The sequence below is a fragment of the Tachypleus tridentatus genome, chromosome 9 (assembly GCF_004210375.1).
Source record: "Tachypleus tridentatus isolate NWPU-2018 chromosome 9, ASM421037v1, whole genome shotgun sequence".
In the NCBI taxonomy this organism is placed as follows: domain Eukaryota; kingdom Metazoa; phylum Arthropoda; class Merostomata; order Xiphosura; family Limulidae; genus Tachypleus; species Tachypleus tridentatus.
This window is the reverse complement of record NC_134833.1, coordinates 98,715,780-98,738,440: the sequence shown is the minus strand read 5'-3', so window position 1 is coordinate 98,738,440 and position 22,661 is coordinate 98,715,780. Positions and strand designations below refer to the sequence as shown.

General features: G+C 33.4%; 1 protein-coding gene and 1 long non-coding RNA gene across 2 annotated transcripts in view; one reads left to right on the top strand and one right to left on the bottom strand.

The window, feature by feature from the left end:
- Positions 1 to 13,321, bottom strand: part of LOC143225851 (uncharacterized) — a 23,528-nt gene extending 10,207 nt beyond the window's left edge. Inside the window, exon 1 of the long non-coding RNA XR_013014106.1 lies at positions 13,094 to 13,321. This is a non-coding gene — a long non-coding RNA (uncharacterized LOC143225851). The remainder of the gene's footprint in view (positions 1 to 13,093) is intronic.
- LOC143225850 (major facilitator superfamily domain-containing protein 6-like) lies at positions 7,409 to 22,661 on the top strand. The gene is made up of 4 exons (XM_076455978.1): positions 7,409 to 7,725; positions 14,749 to 16,212; positions 17,763 to 17,936; positions 18,846 to 22,661. The coding sequence occupies exons 1-4, from the start codon at positions 7,650 to 7,652 to the stop codon at positions 19,397 to 19,399; spliced, it is 2,268 nt and encodes a 755-aa protein (XP_076312093.1). The 5' UTR covers positions 7,409 to 7,649; the 3' UTR covers positions 19,400 to 22,661.

Genomic DNA, 22,661 nt, shown 5'->3' with positions numbered 1-22,661 from the left:
ATCTGAGCTATCCTTCCTTAATTTAGGAGTGCAACACTGGAAGGAAAACAGGTAGTCATCACCACCCATCGCCAACTCTTGGGCTACTCGTACATTATTAATACATCATAACGCCTCCACGGCTGAAAAGGCGAGTACGTTTGATGTGACGGGGATTCGAACCTGCGACCCTCGGATTACGAGTCGAGCACCTTACCCACCTGCCCATACCGGGCCAACAATTCTGAAACAAGTCTTTCCAAAGTAAAAGTTGAAAACAATTTTTTTTTCGTTCAAAAATTAGTTGCTAAAACTTTGTAAAAGACAAGTGTTTTTGTTCTAGAAAACTATAATCATATGAAATACCGAAATATCATATTTTGTCAGCTTAAGGTCCATTTGCACATAGTTCTTGAAAGCTCTACGATGTTATGCACAAATAAAAATATTCTTGTCAGTGAAGTGTGGGAAATTACGCTCTCTCAAACAGAAATTAACTCTCATAATTTCAAATAAAAAGACCTGACGAGCGAGGCACGCAGTTGACTTATCTCTGTACATATCCACTCCGTAGTATCTTAGTATCAAGAATGCGAACATAGCCTTGGTCAGTCTCGAAACCTTTATTTTTGGCTCGTTATTAAAAGACGTGTGAGGAGAATTTAATACACAGACTTTGCTTGCATTTAGTAAACAAATATTTAACAAGACTGCTGTTGTTAAGTTTGCATTTTCTTCCTAAAGTGGTATTATTCATAACTGTTCGCCATATTCATTACCGCTATTCAATTTCCCACCCTTTTCCGGCTCGTAGCTTTTCGTTTTTGAAATTACAAGGTAGACAAAAAATTAATAGGGATAATTGTTGTATTACTTTCTGCTTGTGATGAATGTGAATTTAAACAGGTAGTTATTAAGTATTTGAAATAATGAAAATGGAACTTTTCCTGTCAACTGGAATGCACATCTATTATATTACTTTAAACTAAATGTCAAAATGTGATAAAAACTTGCCCTTGCTCTTTAGATGCGTGTTCGTGATAGGTTGTTAACATCACATAACATGAGTAATCGTTAACCTAAAGTAGTTTCAAAGATTAATGTTTGTACTTTTGTAAATATCAGAATACGTTGTTTTAAAAATATTATTTGTCATATCATATATATATATATATATTTTAAAGTTTGCCATTCAATATAAATATTTTTCCCTCATAAACGTTGGAACACAGAGTAATGTTGTCTCAGTAACGAATGGGAAAGAGACTTGTGCAAAACTGATGTGGTAGTAGCTATTTCAAAGTGCCGTCAAATTTCTGTTAACCCCCAAATTTACATTTGTTCCGCCAACTATATATTCTTCTATAACGAGTATCTGCTTAAAGGAATATTATTGGACATAGAATATAAAGTTGAACTGATTTACCGTGTGTCAAAAAGGTTGAAACAAAACTGTACACTGACAAGTTTATATTGATTATTGTTTCAAAAGCGAATCACAGAGTTATCACGTAGAGGTTTCAGTTTTTTCCATTTGAAAAAAATAAACATAAAAACTGCATTAAAAGATTAATTAAGTATAATTGAAAAGATCTGTGATGTGTACTTAAAGACAGTTATAATGTTAAACCAATACGTATTTGTGTAACTTTAAATCACTTGAAGCTACCTAAAATACAGTTGTGAGGAGTCGCACAAAATAAAGCAAACAGGGCATGTCACGTGATTCGATATCACACTGCTTTTATTTTTTCAAGTACCAAATGTCCAAACTTGAGTTCCATTTCCTTAAGTATGACTGTTATCTTGTCTCGTACAGTACTTCAGTTTTCAAGTTATATATATATAATGGACACAGAAAAAAATATTTGAGAAACAATTATGGACTTTTCATTTTGAAAACTTTTAGTTTAAATGGATCGCCCGGCACGGCCAGGTAGGTTACGGTGTTCGATTTCGCGCAAATCTACATGAGGGCTATCTGCGCTAGCCGTCCCTAATTTAGCAGTGTAAGACTAGGGGAAGGCAACTAGTCATCACCACCCACCGCCAACTCTTAGGTTACTCTTTTACCAACGAATAGCAGGATTGACCATAAATTTATAACACCCCCATGGCTGAAAGGGCGAGCATGTTTGTTGCGATGGGGATTCGAACCAGCAACCCTAGAATTACGTGTCGAACGCCTTAACCCACCTGGCCATGCCGGGCCAAAGTCAAAAGTTAATTTACTTTTTCACGAGGCTAAGTCTAGCCGCGGTGTATCGAATCATACAACGGCTCTGTGTTTTTATTGTTATTTTTTTTAATTTTCAAGTACAGATTTCTAGTTCTATCATCTTTTGACCAATTTTAGATCTGATTACAGTTTCACACTCAGTTTGTTAAATCCTTTCGTTTGATGTATTTGACCACACCCAAGGTCTGATAGATTAATTTACTCTAATCTTGTGTAACGAATTTACTTCTATACATTTATTTTAATATCTATGTCGAGTGCCCTAACCACCTGGCCATGCTGGGTCTCGGTTCCAGATTAGATAGAAGACTCAGTATTGTTTGTAAAACTTATATATAAACCATTATTTGTAATAACCATTATTATAAATTGTATTGCTATTTGTATATTAAAATATATATGTGATAAGAAAGAAAAATTGTGAATATCAAACTGGTTGACAAATAATATAAATTTGATACATACTTACGTTCTATTAATTTTAAATTAAAATTAAAATTCCAGGCTATTTGAAATGGTACTGTGTAACGCACGTAACATAATAAATCGGAGACTTGTACGACATAAATTATAATACGTAACGCCTCCTTAAAATAACTTAAAATGCTGCGGCTATTGAGTACAACCTCTTGTTTAATATAAAAAGTACATGCAACAGTAATTATTTGAGACTGCTTACATTAGTAATAGATTAAATACACATGTATTTACGACAGATGACACGTAATTTACTTTTCTTGAAATTAAACAGCAAGGGAAAGAGCACAGCAACTGATTGTCAAACTGAAATAAATTACATTAAAGCCAATTTTAAAATAACATATTGTATTAATTTAGCTTTCTAACTGTGCTACAGTATTAACAACTTGCGCACCTCCTATACTGCCATCACGAATAGCTAAAAAAAGAAAAAGATTTTCATTGTATGAAAATATTTTTTTAAAAATGTGTGTGTTTTAAAAACACACTATAATTGTCTTTTATTAAATACTTTAATACCTTATATCTTAATAAATATGTGACGAATGACAAGAAACATTTAACCGTTTTAACACACTTTCTTACGCATCATCTTGACCTGGAATAGTCACACTGTGTCTGACGCCAGCTCAGAAATCACATCAGATATACTGTTCTCTCTGTACTCTGAATGTTTGTTGATGAATGACACCTAACTTCTGGCTTAAATTTAGCAACTTATTTTATATACATATTTTTAGTTTTTCAAGTATCGGAGCAGTGCTCCAGTGCGCTCCTAAAGGACTACATCCCTGCGCTATAGATGATACCACGAAAAGAAATTATCTTAATAAATATGCAAGTTACTCCATTCATTTTGTTTTAAACTGATTCACGTTACTTAGGCAATAGAGAATTGTTGGGTATTTATCATTCAACTTGTATTCTGTGACCTCACAACGTAATAGCTGTGTTATATTATCTTGTTCAGGATGGAAGATTACGTTAAGTTTTACCTATTATTGTACGCTATAAATTATCGTCTGAGCAACAAAGCCACGTTTAATTTAAGCGAATAAAGTAAACTTAGTTTGTTGCCCAATAAAGAAAAGAGATGTTTCTCATTTATAGGCTGTTACGTTTCTTTAAAGTCAGCGGTATTATAATTTCAAAACGTTCTCTAATAGTTATGCTGTTTGTAAATGACACTTATTTACAAAAGCATATTTTAATTAATTTATCTTATTTCGTCTTTTATTTTATTCTCTGAACCACAGCTATGTAAAAAAAGCAATGATGAATTTGACCTATTACGATTGTAATTTCAATTCAGATATAAGTTTGATTTTTTAACCTCTTGCCTTAAAAGCATTATCTGATTTTTAATCATTATCTTAAAAACTAAAAAGTAACTTCCTCTTTCTCGCTATAACACTGAAAATGAGTAAATAAAATGTTTCTAAGTTTATCAGTTACATCCACTGTAACACTCCAGGATAACACTCCGTTGATGAGTTATCGATAAAACTATTTTACACGACATTTCGATATTCAGTAACGAGTGTCAAAGGAAATGTGAGAAATTAGTGCTTCAAAGTGTTCCTCGTTTGGCAGCATGAACTACGTAGATACGTATTTTGACTTCTGTTAGAGTTCAAAAATTTGAATAGAAGTGTGTTTGTTTGTTTGTTTGTTTTGAATTTCGCGCAAAGCTACACAAGGGCTATCTGCGCTAGCCGTTTCTGATTTAGCAGTGCAAGACTAAATGAGAGGCAGCTAGTCATCACTACCCACCGCCAACTCTTGGGCTACTTTTTACCAACGAATAGTGTGATTGGCCGTCACATTATAACGTCCCCACGATTGAAAGGGCGAGCATGTTCGGTGTGACTGGGATTCGAACCCGCAACCTTCAGCTTATGAGTCGAGCACCTTAACCACCTGGCCGAAGAGAAGTGTGAATTACCATAGTGTTCATTCTGGGTGAAGTAGTTTTTTGTAGTAAATTACGTGTTCCAAAGAAAAGACAATAAAATGTTGTGATCAGTATACAGATATATGTACTATAAAATATATATACACTTCAAGTATTAGGGCCGCTGCCACTGTACACGTCCGGTACCTGAAGGAAAAAATGAAATAGGGATACTTTTACATTGTTTTAAGTACCGAAAAAAACTGTGTAAATAACACCAGGATAAAACCTAAAGGAAGTTGACTTCTAGTTCAAATTTTTATAGCAGAAAGTAGACTCGCCAGTTAAAGCCATCGCGTAGAAACGAACAAAGAAAAAGAGGCATTGGATATTATTCATTATTTAAAGTCTCGTATCAAATAACTAAACAAACTTATTTCTGAGATTTCTTTCTTCATAATTTTGTTGTATTATACGATGGTTAATGCCCTTTCAAAGAAAAGCACAAACCCATATTTTCAGCATTAACACAAAAGAAAAAAAACCTGAATCAAAATACGCACTATTAACTCAAAGTGGGTGACAACTAGTTTACGCACTTATAACGTTAAAATCTGGGGTTCAGTTTCCTATGATGGACAGAGAGAAGATAATATGTGGTGTAATTTTGGCGCTCAGAAAACGTCTTCCGCTGGTACAGTGGTAAGTCAACGGACTTACAACGCTAAAATCAGGGGCTCGATTCCCCTCGGTGTACTCAGCAGATAGCCCGATGTGGTTTTGCTATAAGAAAACAAACACACGCTAAGAAAATAAGGACAAAGCACACAGTATCACTAATGACCATTGTTTTGTTACAATGAAATATGTAAAAACATATTTTGATCTTAACCAATAAATTTGGAGATTTTAAAAGGTGTGTGAACTACGGGACTGTGTCCGATATTCCGCTGCTAAATATAATTATTATCAATATCTTTAACATCTTAGAACTTGTTTTATTAAGATATAAACACTGATAAGAATTACTGATATTTAGTTACTTCTCGTAACAACCTCTAACCAAAACAAATTAACTGAACATGTTTAATTTTTACCCTCAAATTTCTCTTAACTAATTTTTCCATTTCGGCTCGAAATCAAAGGTGTCTACTCGGTAGCTTAAGGCGTTTAAGACCGTAATCTGTTTATCCGCACGACCTGTCGGCGTATAGGCTGATGTAATTATAAAGTATAAATCAATTTATCATCCTTTCAGAAAACACAGATATGTCATTATCTTGTTATACTTGTAACAGTAAGTTGATTTATCATTTTCCACGCCACTCTTAGAACAGCACCAATACATACATTTCTTTTTGTGTCACTGATAAGTCTTCATGAATTTCTGTTGTATATGTTTTCACTACAGCACATCGAATTGATAATATCTTTGTTGGTTGACTGATAACATCCGAATATTAAAAGATTAAATACGAAGTTAGTGAAGTTGATAAAACTATTGGCTTAGTATCTGCTTCTTATTAAAGTCATGGTATTTAATTATGTTTGGAAAGGTATGCCTGGATCAGGTTGGTAAATATAACATAACTTGCAAATCATCTTCATCGTATTTAGTTTACCAAAAGCTTTACCTGGTCTGTAATTATTAAGTACCATAACATTTAACAACTCATGTTATTCAACAACATAATAAAACATTAATACAATATTACTGTTTACAATTAAGTATTAGTGCAGTTTTTACTTTACTAAGTACTTTTTTTTTTTCGGACCGGCATGGCCAAGTGTGTTAAGGCGTTCGACTCGTAATCTCTGAAGGTAGCGGGTTCGAATCCCCGTCACACCAAATATGCTCGCCCTTTCAGCCGTTGGTACGTTATAATGTGACGGTCAATCCCACTGTTCGTTGGTAAAAGAGTAGTCTAAGAGTTGGCGGTGAGTGGTGATGACTAGCTGTCTTCCCTCTAGTCTTACACTGCTAAATTAGGAACGGATAGCGCAGATAGTCCTTGAGTAGCTTTGCGCGAAATTCAAAAACAAACAAACAAACAGCATAACAACTGTTTTTATTTATTGCTTTGAAGTTCATATGTCATGCTGTGTTGTAGCCTACAGAGTGCCTAATTATTCTCATGATTCAAGGCATGCACACGTTTAACTGTTATGCGTTCCTATGTGATGTCATTTTAGTGTATACTGACTGACAGAAAGACAACACACTACTTTGTAGTGGTTAAAACAGGTGACTTTTCCAGGCGGTCTTCGGTCCCCCTTGGGGGAAATAACTGAACTTTGTAGTTTAAAACCCGAGTTTGACGTAAGTAAAATTCTGGTTCTGGTGATGGTTACTGCTTTTTTTCAATTTGCAGATTTTCTGGATAATTGAATTTTTCTCAAAATGCCTTTATTAATCGATGATACCCCGGTAATTACAGATTTTAAAATTAAATCTGGTCTAATAAATACTTAATATTCTTAAAATTAGGGTTTTACTTACAAAAAAAATTTAAAACGTTGTTAGTTTTATGATACTAATTTTTTGTATTAAGCTGCTGTTTTTATATCTTTGTTTATTTTGTGAGGTATTTATGTTGATTCTTATCCTTGTATGTTTGATAATAATTTCTCTTTCAGAGTCCAAATATGTTGTTTTATTACACAGTGCATTACGTAACATCAGTAAAATATATAATCACATTAGGACTACTTTAAGATCTTCTGTATTATCCAATAGCAGAAGCCAGTGTTGTGTCTGTTACAGTAATTATAATATTTCTTCATTGGGCGTAGATATAATATACTATCTAATCCCATTTCGATAAAAGGAAAAATATTTATTAACTATATAAGTTCTGTTCTTATGTATTTACGTCAGTAGGTTCGTCTTTGTTCGAGGAAAAGAAAGGTCGTTATTTTTTCACGATATGAGATTTTCTAATCATTTAGCGTACTGTTAGGTATTATTAATGAAAATGGAACTTTAGTTTACTTTCTTACATCTTGATTCTGTAATACCATTTTACTTCGAAAGCCATTGTTAGATGTGCTACAGACATGAAAACGTTTTGGGAAGATCTCACACGGAAAGAATTAGTACCCGTCAAAATACTGATGTTCCTAATTTATGGAGGTAAGAAGCGGTTTACTTTCTTTTTCAAAATTTAATTCTAAAAAAAAAAAAAAAAATGCTATAGACGCAGGGTTTAATTCCACACTTACACCTTAAAATATATGGCATAATAACTTTGATAGCTACTACTTTTAAGTAAGCAATATTGTATGAGTAGTTACAAAGTTAACACAATATAAAATTTGTGGAAACGTTGAACTCTTTCTTATCTTTGTTCACTGACAGTAAGGGTGAGTGAATCAAGAAATTTAAACTAAGAAAGTTTGTTTTTTGAATTTCGTGCAAAACTACACGAGGACTATCTGCGTTAGCCGTCCCTAATTTAGCAGTATAAGACTAGAGGGAAGGCAGCTAGTCATCATCACTCACTGCCAAACTCTTGGGCTACTCTTTTACCAATGAATAGTGGGATTGGCCGTAACATTGTAACGTCCCCACGGCTGAAAGGGCGAGCATATTTGGTGCGACAGGGATTCGAACCCGCGACCCAGATATAAATTATCAACAAGTAGGCAAACTTTATGTGTTTCTTCACAATATGGTGTTATACAGTGGATTTTAAACTTTACACTTTCGTAACCGAATGTGTAATAATAGCTTCCATGTTTTAAAAATTCATTGCCCATTACAGTGTGTATGGGCCATTCGAAAAGTAGGCTTCCTGTTATGCATGATGTGGTGGCAGTATTTGACAAATAGTACACTATAGTACTATCTTTATAGCATAGTTGTAGCATCCAGAAGCCATCTAATTATGATTGGTGTGTGAAATCAGTCTCCACACACACACTTCAGCACTTGTTACAACACCACACTAATTCCATTATCACTGCAATTCTGAAAACGAAAATCTTGCCTGAGATAAGTCAATAATGGAGTCTCATTCAAAGCAAGTTTTAGTTACTAAAATAATTAACTACAATCTTAAGTTTGTATGAAATGTAAATCGGCTTTAATAAGAATGTACAATTAATGATCCAGCTACTTTAATTAGTTGTCCACAAAACATCAGAAATATGATCCAAATTCTAAAAGCCTGTGAACTGTTTTTTTAGTCACTGGAATATCTGTAGGATTAAAGGATTTATATGTAACCACGAAAAAAACACATAATTTTGCACATAAACACTTTTTTTTGGCTATGGTTTCAAACATGTTTTCTTTGTCCACTAAACTACTTTTCTCGGGTTCTCAACATTAGGTAAAATACTAGAATGTCATCGTATATATGAAACTTTTGTCCAATTGCATACATATGTGTCCCATAATATACTCAAAATAATATATTCAGGTTGAGTGGTATGGTGAAAATATAATAATAAAAATTAATCTCGAATGCCAAAGTCAGAGTTAGATCTGTTGTCATCACATAGTTCTACTTTCTACTAGATTTAACATATTTAACTTTCAGTGCATTCAGATACTTAAGTACTCATTACAACAGAAACAGATTGACATACTTAAAATGAAAACAAGATATTCCCCCTACTTCTTCTTTACAGTTGCTACTGGAGATGAATAAATAATTTCTCCTTGTTGAATTACTCCACCCTTGAATATTTATCCTGTTTCAGTCCTGTCAATATCTATGAAGACTTGTGTATTATATGATGGACAATAATTGTTTTCAATCCAGGCAGTAATGTACTGATCCAACAAACACAATGACGAAATCTGCAGTAACTCACTGAGAAACTGTTGCTTACTACTTGTACAATCTTCGACCAATAACCTTAATGTTATAACAGTTGAATGCTTCCTGTTGGAAATGTTTAAACTGAAATAATACTAACAGTACTGAACTAATTACTGATTCATTCTTTTTATCCCAATAACTATTCGAAATAGTAACTGATTAACAATTTCTACATAATTATACACTAATTATAACTAGAAAATATTTTACACATGTTTTACACACTTATAAGAAACTGATAAAACTGTGGGTTGTGTGGGTTGTCTCCAATGCATTTGTATCAAAACTTACTTTGTGCCAGCCTTGCGAAACAAATACTCGAAAAGACCAGTAAGTTACACACATGTATAAATATGCTTAACACAAAATTTGTACAACTTGTTCAGTTCTATAACTTAAAATAATTTTAAATAAAACATTTACAAAACAATATGTAAAATATGTTTGTATTTTATTACGGAGGTTGATGGCATCAGTTTTGTAGCACAAATCTACACAAAGGACTATCTGTCTTCTGTACACTACTGGAAAATGAACCATTGATTTTTAGCATTGATAGTCCAGAGACCTACTGTTAATCCACCAGAAGACTTCACGCTAAAATACTAGTAGGTATGATTTCATCATTTTATTGAAAAACACCACAAAATCAACGAAAATTCAGAAAGAAAAGTAAAATGGTCGAAAAAATTACAACTCGGGATGACTGTGTTTTGATTACGTTAACACGACAAGGCTGAAAAAAGTTCTACGATATATTACGGCAGAAATGGCATGAGCACAACCATTTCAGGTATTCAGAAGGATACTGAATAGAATGCTGGCCAAACAAGGTTATTTTGCAAGAAAGACTATCTGCATACTGATATTAACTAGAATTCATCACCTTGACAGTCTTACTTGGACAAAACAGCCTGTCAATGTACAGTTAGAACACTGGCAACGTGTCATCTTTTCAGATTAGTCCTGTTTACAGCTTGTTAAGGCTGATGGTAAAATTCGTGTTCGTCGTTTGCCTGGAGAACAGATAATGGAAGACTATTTTTCCGACAGGGAATACATAGGAGATGGTGTAGTATGTATTCAGGCAGCTATGCAACTTGGTGTAAAAGCTGCTCTTTTTATCCTCGTCAATGGCTACTCCTAAGGACATCATATGGAGACGATATATGTACCATATGTTAGAGAAAGGTTTGGCAATAATTCTGTGTTGCAGAACTACAGTATTACTGCTTACAGTGTACATATTGTACAGGATTATCTCGACTAGAAAGATGTTACAAGATTGTCATGGCCAGACAAGTCTCCAGAATGTAATCTCACTGAGAACTGTTGAGCAGAACTGAGCCAGAAAATTGCTAATCACAACCTAAACAAACTACTATAGCTGCTTTATTTGTATCTGCAAGTGACAAGTTGCTATGAAATCACGGTGGATTACATCAATAAATTCATCGACAGAATGCCACGTCACCTTGTGTAGGTTATTAGAGTATGAAGAAGGTCAACCAATCACTGAATATTTAATATGAATTAATGTAACATTATATTTTATCATTATACACGTTTTGATAAGGTTTTGTTGTGATAGGTGAAATGCTGAATTATACCTCTTTTTACAGTTGTCTGACAAACGTATTTGTTTTCGAATAAATCATTCACGATGTCCACAGAAATTTTCTAATTATTCAACTAACACATGTAGCTGTGTATTGTAATATACATTTCTCATTTTGACAGCGCTAAGTATATTTGTATTCCATGGTAATAATAATGTCCTTATTTGTTACAAAATATGCAAACATTTTGGTCAAAACTGTATTAAAGCTGTGTTTCTTCATACATAGTACAGCCACCATGGTATTTTTTCTGGTGTTTTTGACTAGTACAAGTAATCATATATTTATTTATTTAAATTTTATTTGTAATTAAGAACAAATCTACACAAGGAGCTATCTGTGCTCTGCCCACCACGGGCATCAAAACTCGGTTTCTAGCAGTCAGAGTCGCAGACATATTGCAATGCTACTGGGAGCATTTATTTAAATTAAGTAACTAAACCCTTTGGTGTTATTCTTTCTTATAATTCGCCCTTCCAAAGTGATACTGTAAAATATCTGTTTTGTATTGTTTGTTTTCAAACACTAATTTGCTTGGAAACAAAATATAAAATATTGTTAATATTATATTTATTTTAAAATATATATTCAATTATTTATCAGCACTAATAGTTATAATTTTAACAAGATAAGGCTTATCACGTGCAAATTATCTTACAAGACAAAATAAGACCAGTGTAGCTGAATGTTTCTTGTTAACTAACCAAAATGACACTTGAGCTGTGAGTCTGGTTAGTTTATATACTATTTATATGTGGCCAATTTCATTGGGTTAGAAAATTATTTTCCAAACATAAAATTTACGTTTTCACTGGATCTGTCGAGATAGTTAGTATTGGTTGAAACTGAAGAATCAGGAGAGATTATTGCATCAGCTACAAATGATGCCATTGATCTATCCAGGGATTATCATGAGAGCCACAGTTTTATTTGAACTTACAGCTAAAACTCTGCTGCAGACATTACAGCTTGTGGAAAGTTGTTTACTTATGTATTTGTGAGAAAGTTATGGCTCACTTTGAAGTTAGACGAGTTTTACGACTACCAGTGGTGAGTTTGAAAAACTAGGAATCCAATAAGGGTGCATTCACGATACAACATATATCAAATTGGCAGTGGTGAATAAACGAAAGTCCACTGAACCACTACATAATCGACTTAGAGCTGATTGTTCTCAGTAAATAATCTGATGCTTTTCTTATCTCTTATTGATATTATCTTTTTCTTTTTAGTAGCTGCCTACAAAGATTCATAGGAGTACCTCAATCCATTCCAACTAATGGGCCAGGAAGTAAAAGTAGAAGCAGCCATGAAGGCACATAGTACATGGATTCTGGGTTAGAACTGGCAGAAATCATTAAGACACCAATCCCTTTTCACATAGTAGATAGGAATTCCATCAATTTATAACCATAGGGGCAATAAAGAAAAGTCATACACTAACCCCAGTAAGGCATACTTAAATGAAAAAGAGATAAAATATAATATCGTAAATTACCACTGAAAAGAAAAAGCCGAAAATAATAAATATTATATTGGTTGGACATATGATTTGTGAAATCAGTGATGATTTAATAAAACCACCAATGCCAAGTGGTAGACTGCCCATGGATGCAATGACGCTGGACAAACATACGATGCAACTCTCCTTGGACTATAACATAATATAAGATAAGAAGTACTCCTCATAGCTGAGCAGCTGTCTTAGTGAGAAAGTACAGGATACAACATACACCTGTACAATGTTTTCAGTTTTATGGATACTGGCTGTAATTCCTTGCAGTAGGTGTCTATGACTTATTTGCGATAAATTCGAACAATAAACTGAAAGCACACAATATACATGCTCCAAAATAGTATATTCAAAATAACTCAAGTGTATGTAAAAACATTCTTTACACCACTTGATATCAAAGTTGCATATAGTACTCTAAATAATTGTATATTCTTGCAAAACGTCCACACAGGCTGATTCAATTACTGTAGGACCTAACTGACAAGAAGAATTATTTGTCTCTACTTTTATCACAATATCATCGAAAAATTCACTTACGTTTCTCCAAGGATTGCCACAAAACTTTAAATATTTCTCCCTAATTCGTAAAATTCACACAAGCAGTTTCAACTGCTTTTAAAACACCCTTTGATATGACAAATTACTCTCCTTTAAACTGTGAAATTCACTTTAAAATATTCCCTATTATGGCTAAACTAACAATCACATAGTCTAACTTCACTTTCAGTAACTTAACGCTTTTCGCTTCACTTGTGCTCACTTGGTTGCCGATATACACGTTGCAAACTGTGGCCTAGAACTTTCTACAAAGCCCGAGTCGCTATGATGTAACAATACTCACCTGAGTAACGTGACTTCAATTTACAACAGTTGAACGACTTGCATAACGTACGACTCTTACCGCGTGATATTACAAAAGTTCTCATAACTGCCGTAAAATAATTAACTTTTACCACTCTTGTTATGAAAACTAATAATTAAATATTAGATCACTAAATGAACTAAATAATAGCTGTTACACTAAACAGTTTTGTATAACCAAAAAATGTAAAAGAAATCTCATTTTTTACAGCTGTCACTTTCAACATAGCACAGGGTATCTGAAAATGAATATACCAAAAATAAAGTTGAATAATTTTATTGTTATTTGAATATAAATACACATAGTAGACTTGTAAGTTTTGTTTTATTGTATTACATTTTTCTTTTGTTCTTGTATCTTTGACGAATGAACTGTTATTGGAAATTCGTAACTTCACAAGCTACAAGAGTTCTTTATTCCACAACTGGCTTGTTACAGAGAGATATCTTCCAACAGGACAGAGTACTTACTACCCCATTTTACTTGAATTGTTAAAGTGTTTTAAAGCTAAATGTTTCCAGAGCATTGGATTAATAAGGGAGGAGGACCAATCAAATGACCCCTTCGTTCGCCCGATTTCACCCTCTCAGATTTTCACGTATGAGGCTTTTTGAAAGCAAAAGTCTACCATAACAAATCAAAAGACCTTGAAGAACTGAAAAATCAGATTAGTGATGCTATCTTATCCATCTCTACTGCTATGTTGGAAAACGTTTCTCAGAATCTAAGTGCAGAATTACGTCAGTTATAGCAAATGATGAAAGACACGTAGAAATCCATTAATTATTAAAACTAAAAACTTACAAGCCTACTGCTTATCTTTATATTTATTTTTTTGTTGTTATCTCAAATAACAATAACGTTATTCAACTTTATTTTGGTAGATTTGTTTTCGGACACTCTACATTAATTGCTGGTTCTTGAATGTGCTAGGATGAATTAAATCTCTCAGAGATGATGCATCGTTACAGAACAGAATAATTTCAGTAAATTGTTTATACTTATTTAGGTTACAATTATGCATAAATATATATATCCATATTTCAAAATGTCTTAAAATCGATTAGAGCAATTTCTATACTTGTTCATATTCAGTTCAACTTATCAGAATTTTTAATTATGCTGTATGTATGTTCTGTGTTTTTTTATTGGTATTGCTTTTACTTATGCATGAATATGTTCGTTAAACTAATTTATCTAATATATTTGTTTTCAATTTATTTAAACGTGTATAATTAACTCCACTTAAATAAATTCAATACTTTTGTTTTATCCTAATGTTAACTAATTCTGTTTACTAATAATTTTCGTGTTTTTTTCTCATTTACAGGACAAGCTACTCTGTATCCCTATTTCACCGTCCATCTTAAATCCCTTGGAATGTCTATTCGAGAAACTGCCATCATCTTTGCTGTCCAACCTCTAGTAGCTTTCTTTGTGGCACCTGTAATTGGAGCTTTGGCAGATCGAATTGGAAATTTTAAAGTTCTTTTTTGTTTTTTCCTCACATTTTCAGCTGGAACATGTCTTGCTCTATATTTTACCCCACCTGTGGAGAATACCTTTCAGGATATTGAACTTAAACTAACTTGTCATACAAATGCAAGCTTTCAAAATATTGTTTCTATGAACGTGAATGATACTTGTAAACTCGGAAATCATACATACATGGAGCAGTTAACAGTGTTGCTCTCAGATTGTCGGTTTATTTGTGAAGGAGATGATAAAAATATTTCAGATAGCCTATTTTGTTTTAAATTTAATAGTATTAACCAGTCTTGTACTAACGCAACTGAAAAAATCAATTTTGAGATATTTGACTTAAATTCTACAGCTATAACAGAAAATAATGAAAACGAGACAACTGTAATTCACTACACTATTGCAAAAAAATTTCTATTCAGAGAAGAAATGTATGATGAAATTGTTTGCCAACCTAAATCTACAACAAATGGTGTTTCAAACTGTATGACTCTTTGTAACATTCAAACTAAAGAAAATAACCAACTGTGTTTGACAGAGAGAAAACCAATTAAAACTTTTTGGATATACTTATCTATTCGTCTTGGTGTGTCTCTTGGAATTGGACTTGTGAATGGACTTTTTGATGCAGCTTCAATGGCGGTAGCACAAAGATGTCAAGCAGACATTGGATATCAGCGGATGTGGCAAGCTATAGCCATGTGTACTTTTGCTCCAGTTAGTGGTGGTTTGGTGGACTGGATCAGTGTGGACATAAATGCCAAAAATTATTCTCCATGTTTTTATCTTTACGCAGCTTTGTATGTAACAGCAGCAATCGTTTCACTTTTTGTAGATCTCAGCATGAAAATACCATCAGAAAGCGCTTTTAAAAATTTGGGAATTATTTTACGAAACGTAGAAGTAGATCTTATGTTATTTCACCTCCTTTTCTTAGGTATTTCTTGGGGATATCTTGAAAATTTTTTATTTTGGTTCTTAGAAAGCGAATTGAAATCGACTACTCTTTTAATGGGACTAACTTTCACTGTCGGAGCAGGGACTGGAGTCCTAATGGCTATCTATTCTACCTGGATAACGCAAAAAATTGGTTATGTCAACGTCATTGTCTTAGCTTTTGCCGCTTATGTAATACGATTTATTGGGTATTCATATGCCACAACTCCATATCTATGCCTTATCTATGAGACAATGGAAAGTTTTACTGTGACATTGATGACAGTTGGAGTAACTCTTTACTGTTCTCACCTTGCTCCTTTAGAGATGCTGACAACGATGATGACACTGTGGAATAACGTTCATTTCATCTCCGGTAAGGTGTACTGCATAGATTGTTAAACAATAGTATTGTCCATGAGATTACCAGAGGCCCAGCATGGCATGGCCAGGTGGTTAGGGTGCTCGTATCGTAATCTGAGTCTCGGGTTCGAATTCCCCTCTCACCAAATATGATTGCCCGTTCAGCCCTGGGGGCGTTATAATGTGACGTTCAATCCCACTATTCGTTGGTTTAAGAGTAGCCTAAGAGTTGGCGGTGGGTGGTGATGACTAGCTGCTTTCCCTCTAGTCCTACACTGCTAAATTAGGAACGGCTAGCGCAAACAAACCAAGCTAAACAAAGACTACCAGATATATCCTATTTTCTAATAAATTTGCACGATAGTGTAAAATAAAAAAATACGTAAAGGATTTTTTTTAGAAATATTTATAATTTTCTAAAAAAACAACAACATTTTGTACGATTAACTTTATCGTCGATGGAGCTGTAGTAATTCAACTTTTTGTTTACCATGTGTTGGATCAGGTAATTTTCACCTTCCGAACAAAGCCTAGTAAGAAACGTTTCAAACTTCTAACTAGTTATCACATTCTCACCCTCTGTAAACTAGTCTATCCACTTAATTGTAGGCTTGCGAGCTGGCCAGTAATTATATGCAAAATATCAAAAAACATGGCTTACCAAGAATAGAAAACCTTTATAATACAAAAACTTCAGCTAAAGAATGTACTTTTCTATATCCTATAATTAAAGAATTAACATTATTTTAGAAAAAAACAATAAAAATTAATAAATTCAAAAGTTGATCTTTGTAAATAGGAAGTTGGATGTGTTACTCACTGTACCATTTCATTTATTTTCTTAATTTGATACAACTCTAACGTTTTAAAACTTACTACTATTTAATACATTTTTCTGTTGATATTTTTCCTGAGCGTTAATCGACTGTAATGTTTCATATCTGTGTTTCATTACTGATTGCAAACATTTTTAAAGATCTTATATTGTTGGGGAACTTACACTTTTGGTGCTGATGGTGTTAGCATAACTCATATTTCATTTCACCTTAAGTTTTCGGTTGGGTGTGTGCTGGACAAAAACTCTTGAAAAAGTTGTAATGTGCAAAAGGGCGAACATGTTTGGTGCGACTGGGATTCGAACCCGAGATCCTCAGATTACGAGTCGAACACCGTAACCCATTTGGCCATATGACTAGTTGCCTTCCCTCTCGTCTTACACTGCTAAGTTAGGGACGGCTAGCACACATAGCCCTCGTACAGCTTTGCGCGAAAATTCAAAAACAAACAAACGTGCAAAAACGTGAAATAAAAACAATATTCTGCTGTAGGCAATTGGAGTTTTATATATTTACTATTGGAATTCTATTTTTAAAAAATGCTCCAGTCGAAAAGTATATCAGTTTAATTTTGCTGTTTTCCGTCACGATAATTGTATCTAAAGATAATGGAATTAAACGATGGCCAGTAATAAAATATTTTGTATTGAGCAACTTTATTTTAAAAATTCACTTTTGATTTCATTGACCTGTTTACTAAATACTCCACTTCTATCCTATGATTTAGGAAGGGCTTTTGGGAGCCTCAGTGGAGGCTTCATGACGGATGCCTTTGGATTCCGTCAAACTTTTCGCCTGTATTCTTACATTGCTGCTGGTTTGTGCGTGTTCTATTTTTTAATCAACGTGTTTTACCTAAGGAAACGTCCTCTTTCTGAGAAAGCTGCAGATAGTTCTCCAGGTAAAGAACCATCTTGCTAAGCAATACATAAACTCTTTTAAAGTTACTAAAGGTAATGAAACTGAGACAGTAAAATATATTTTTAGTCCCACTCCTATGTCTAAGCGGTAAGTCTAAAGGCTTATAACACTAAACATTATGTTCCTCTGTGCTTAACAAGAAATACGAAACGTTTCTATTACTGTAATTTTTAGCTTGTTTAATGTCAAATAAAACATATCAATAGCATTTTAACCGTGCTATTTTAAAACTTCGATAGCTACGTTAAATCATGTATCTTTTTAATCGCCAGAAATAATTGAGCTGCTTAAACAATACATCTAAACGCATTAGGTGAAAGGCTATTTCATCTCTAATACAATATTAGTCGACAGGAATATATACTCAGAAATAATGAAATGTTACAACTTTCTGAACAGCAAACTAAAATATCCCAACAAGGCTAGTAAATTTAACTTTACTTTCTTAAGTTTTTTAATACTATATTTGGGGGGGGGGCAAATTTGTTTGGTTGATGCTTTCAGGTATGGACAATTGTTATTGAGTAAATTGGGTTAATACTTTGAAATGTTCAATCAATATTTTATTGGTAATTCTTTGAGTTATTTATTTGTCATATTAATTAAAAAATGCACGGAATAAACGTACAGGCCAGAAACAGTTGCGAGTAGCCCTAATTTTGAACACTAGACAGATAATAAAAGCACAAACTTTTAGAATTAATAAGCTACAATTTGTTTCATTATTAAATAGTATATTTCTGATACTATCTGGTTAAATAATCAGAAGACGATCATGCCAACTAATCAAAATTTAAACAGGAATTATTTTATTAACACGTGAAATTTTTACTTACAGTTTAAATCAAGTGAAATTTTATTAAATCTTTTTTTTTTCTTTTTCTCACAGAAACAAAAAAAGAACTAGAACATCGAGAACGGGCTATTAGTCTATCATTAGTTGTGTCTAATCATGGATTCCACGAAATATCAACTTCATCATCTCTTCGCATGGCTAGCTTATATTCAAGCAACATGCAATCTATTCTAGCTCTGGAAGGTCGACGACACAGCTCCATCCCTATGAAAAGCCGTTGTCTAAAAGAGGTGGAGACAAGAGAAAAGGCCTCCACAAGCTTGTCTTTTGTCCCATCAACTGACAAAACCTTAGATGTGTCAAAGACACAGCAATTTCTTAAACCACCAGATATGTTTAAAAATGATCATCAATATAAACCATCAAGAAGTCGTGCAAATTCCAAATTAACAGACTTGCCAGAAAATAGTAAAGGCATAGGTGATCAAGATAATCCTATCAAAGTCTCCGAGTCACATTCAGAAAACAAAAGTGTTCCAAGAGCACCAAACCAAAACAACAATTCTGCTTCCAATGTCAGTTCTAAAGGTCATATAAACACCAGCTTTGAGCCAGAAACGAATCATTTGCAAACCACTGGTTTTTAATTAGCCAAAACATTATTTAACCCTTCATCAGACACAATAATTTTTTTAAAGTTAGTACTCAATCAAAATCTGAGTAACACATTATTGTCTTTTAAAGATTTTATTGTCACATTCTACAAAGTGTTATATTTTTAAGGTTAGAGGAACCGGGGAAGTTTCTCTTTCAAATAGCAGTACAGATGTGATTACTTGCAAATTTTTAACACGTCCCTCAAGAGGTGTCTTTATACTAATATTTGTGGAATATCGATAGTGAGTTCAATCTGGAAATTCCCAAAGAGGGTGGTTTTGGACGTATCTTCTCGATACAACTTCGAGATAAGTTTTCATTTGTTAAATTGAAAAATATTTAAGTGAAATACAACATCCTTAAGTCTTCATACTAGCTAGTAATAAGGTCTATCCGTTGGAACTAAATTCAGTATATACCAAAAAGCTACATTCTCCGTATAATTAATTAAGCAATTGCTAAGCTTTTATACTTCTGCTATAACCTTTTGGTATTTAGCTTTCAAATAAAATACGAACGATTTCAAAACCTGCGATTCGGTGGTGAAAGTCGAAGCATCACGATAGTCAACAGTAGGAGGAGCGAATATGAACATTTTGAAAGCAGCTACAGACATAATATTGTACTCGGCTTGTTGCACAATATTTATCAAGATGGTTTTAAATTGTTCCTGAATACCTCTAAATGCCATTTGGAGACTTCAGTGTTTCTTGTGACGTGCTGACAAATTTCAGTTACTTTACAATTTCAAATCAGTTTTCACAGACCCAACGCTAAGAGAATGCAGGACAATGCCTTCTTTTTAGCCAATAACAAAATGCCTCAAAAAGTTAGTTCAAATTAAGTAAAATCGAATTTGATAGCTTTTTTTCTCAACAGAAAAGTCCTCCACTGGCTCGTGAGGGACTTGTAAAGTAAATTATCATATTTAGAACAAGTTCTTTCAACATTCTGGATAACACGAATACCATAATATTCTCAATTAATATTTGTTAACATTGGATTTCAAACAGTGGATGTCAAAGTATATATCTATAATTATACAAGAGTCGCACAAAAGGTATAATATTATCTTTGGGTTCATTAATGTCTCTATTTAAATGTTTTCTATTGAAAAATACTATTTTTAGTAATTTTAGGAGTTATTCGTTTTTGAGTTCCTCCTACAATCGGTCTTCCTGGAGTATTGGGAGGTTTTCCAATATGAATATATCCACTTTTTGCTTCGAACATTAATTCATTAATCTCTTTTGATTTATGGATTTTAGGAAGTACACAGAAATATCCAATTTTTGAATAACATAGAATAAAATCCTCTTCTTCTTTTATTAATACCATTGTAAATTTGTCAACAGAATTATTTAACATTATTTTATTTAAACTTTTCATTTTTTGGTGAACCTTTGTTTCATTTAAATGTTCATAGACAATCTGATTATAATATTGTATCAGATTACAATTTCCTCTTCTGGTGAAACGTTAACCAATACATTTACAAATGGCAAGCTTTTATTATTTATTTTGATGGTAAACTTAATTTCCTTGTTTAGTTTATTTAAAATTCCGAAAAAATACGAATTAAAAGATTGCATACTGCATCAAGCCAACTCATCTTTTCTTTTCAATTAAACATTTTTGACATCATCTATGAAATAAGTCCTAAACTAAAATTTTGAATAAAACTAAAAATAGTTCAGAAGCAGCATAAAAAGGAACATGTCGCTTAGCGAGAGAAACAAAAAGTAGATGGATGGCACGACATAATCGAGAAAGATTAGTAAAAGTTCGGATAACTGAAACAAAAGGAAAACAACTGACACAGTCAAAAGAAGATCCTAAAGAAACAAACTGAATTTTTTGTTTAAGGTTAAGCACACAGGTACACAATGGGCTTTCAGCGCTCTGCTTACTACGGATATAGAAACTGATGCTGAAAGACAGACATGCAAACGGTTTCTGATCCACTCACCCTTATGTCTTCCCCATGCATTGAACGGGTACATATCCTAAAATAATGGTCCTTTAATTGTACAGAATATTATAATAACCTATTTTGCTAGTAAAAAGTTACCAATACATAAATCACGTATAATTAAATATATTTGCGTTTTTATTATTGAATAATAATCATTTAAAAAATGATATTTAAAAACCTATATCACATAACTGAGTAATACATCTAATTAAGAAATTACCAACGTTCAAATCTGGCAGCTTCTTTATTAATTTTGAAAACGGTCACTTTCTTATAAGTGAATTTGTTTATTTATACAATTGATTTAATGTTAGGACTTCTTTACTATTTTTAATTAGACGATACATGATTCGCTTTTAAAGCACGATAGTTTCTTTCTTCTGGTATTATTAATATTACAGTATATATTTTTTACCAGTCAAAGTATTGATTAAGTAGAAGTTTGTTTTCTTGAAGATTGATCTGAGCTTCAAATTAAAAACATGTTTACAAGAAAAAACGCGTAACATATGCAAATGTAAACCTGAAGAACAAATGAGTGTGTCTTTGTCTTTTCTTATAGCAAAGCCACATCGGGCTATCTGCTCAGCCCACCAAAGGGAATCGAACTGCTGATTTTAGCGTTGCAAATCGGGAGACATACCGCTGTACTAGCGGGGGGCGAAGAACAAGTGAAAAGAAAAAACAAACATAGAAAGGAACAAGCCCTCCAGTGGCACAGCGGTATCTGTAAAATTACAACACTAGTATTATTTGTTTTGAATTTCACGCAAAGCTACACAAGGACTATCTGCGTTAGCCGCCCCTAATTTAGCAGTGTAAGATAAGAGGGAAGGCAGCAGTCATCACCACCCACCGCCAACTCTTGGGCTACTCTTCTACCAACAAATAGTAGGATTGACCTAATATTATAACGCCCCACGGCTAAAAGAACGAGTATGTTTGGTACGACGGGGATTCGAACCCGTGACTAAAGGGTAGGTAGCTAGACATCACCACACACCACCAAATCTTGGGCTTCTCTTTTACCAACGAATAATGGGATTGGATTGACCGATCATTATAACGCCCCCAGGGCTGAAAGGGCAAGCATGCTTGGTGAGACGGGGATTTGAACCCGCGTCCCTCGGATTACGAGTTGAGTGCCTAACCACCTGGCCATGCCGGGCCTACAACACTAGAGAATCCTGGGTTCGTTACATATAATGGATAAAAACCTACTAGCCAATCGTGTATCTCTGTACTTAATTACAAACATAAATGAATAAATTGTTAGA

Excerpts from the sequence above, each read along its gene's own strand:
- LOC143225850 (XM_076455978.1), top strand. The coding sequence starts at position 7,650 with ATGAAAACGTTTTGGGAAGATCTCACACGGAAAGAATTAGTACCCGTC. Across the intron at positions 7,726-14,748 it reads GATGTTCCTAATTTATGGAG|GACAAGCTACTCTGTATCCC; the intron begins GTAAGAAGCGGT and ends TCTCATTTACAG. Across the intron at positions 17,937-18,845 it reads AGCTGCAGATAGTTCTCCAG|AAACAAAAAAAGAACTAGAA; the intron begins GTAAAGAACCAT and ends TTTTTCTCACAG.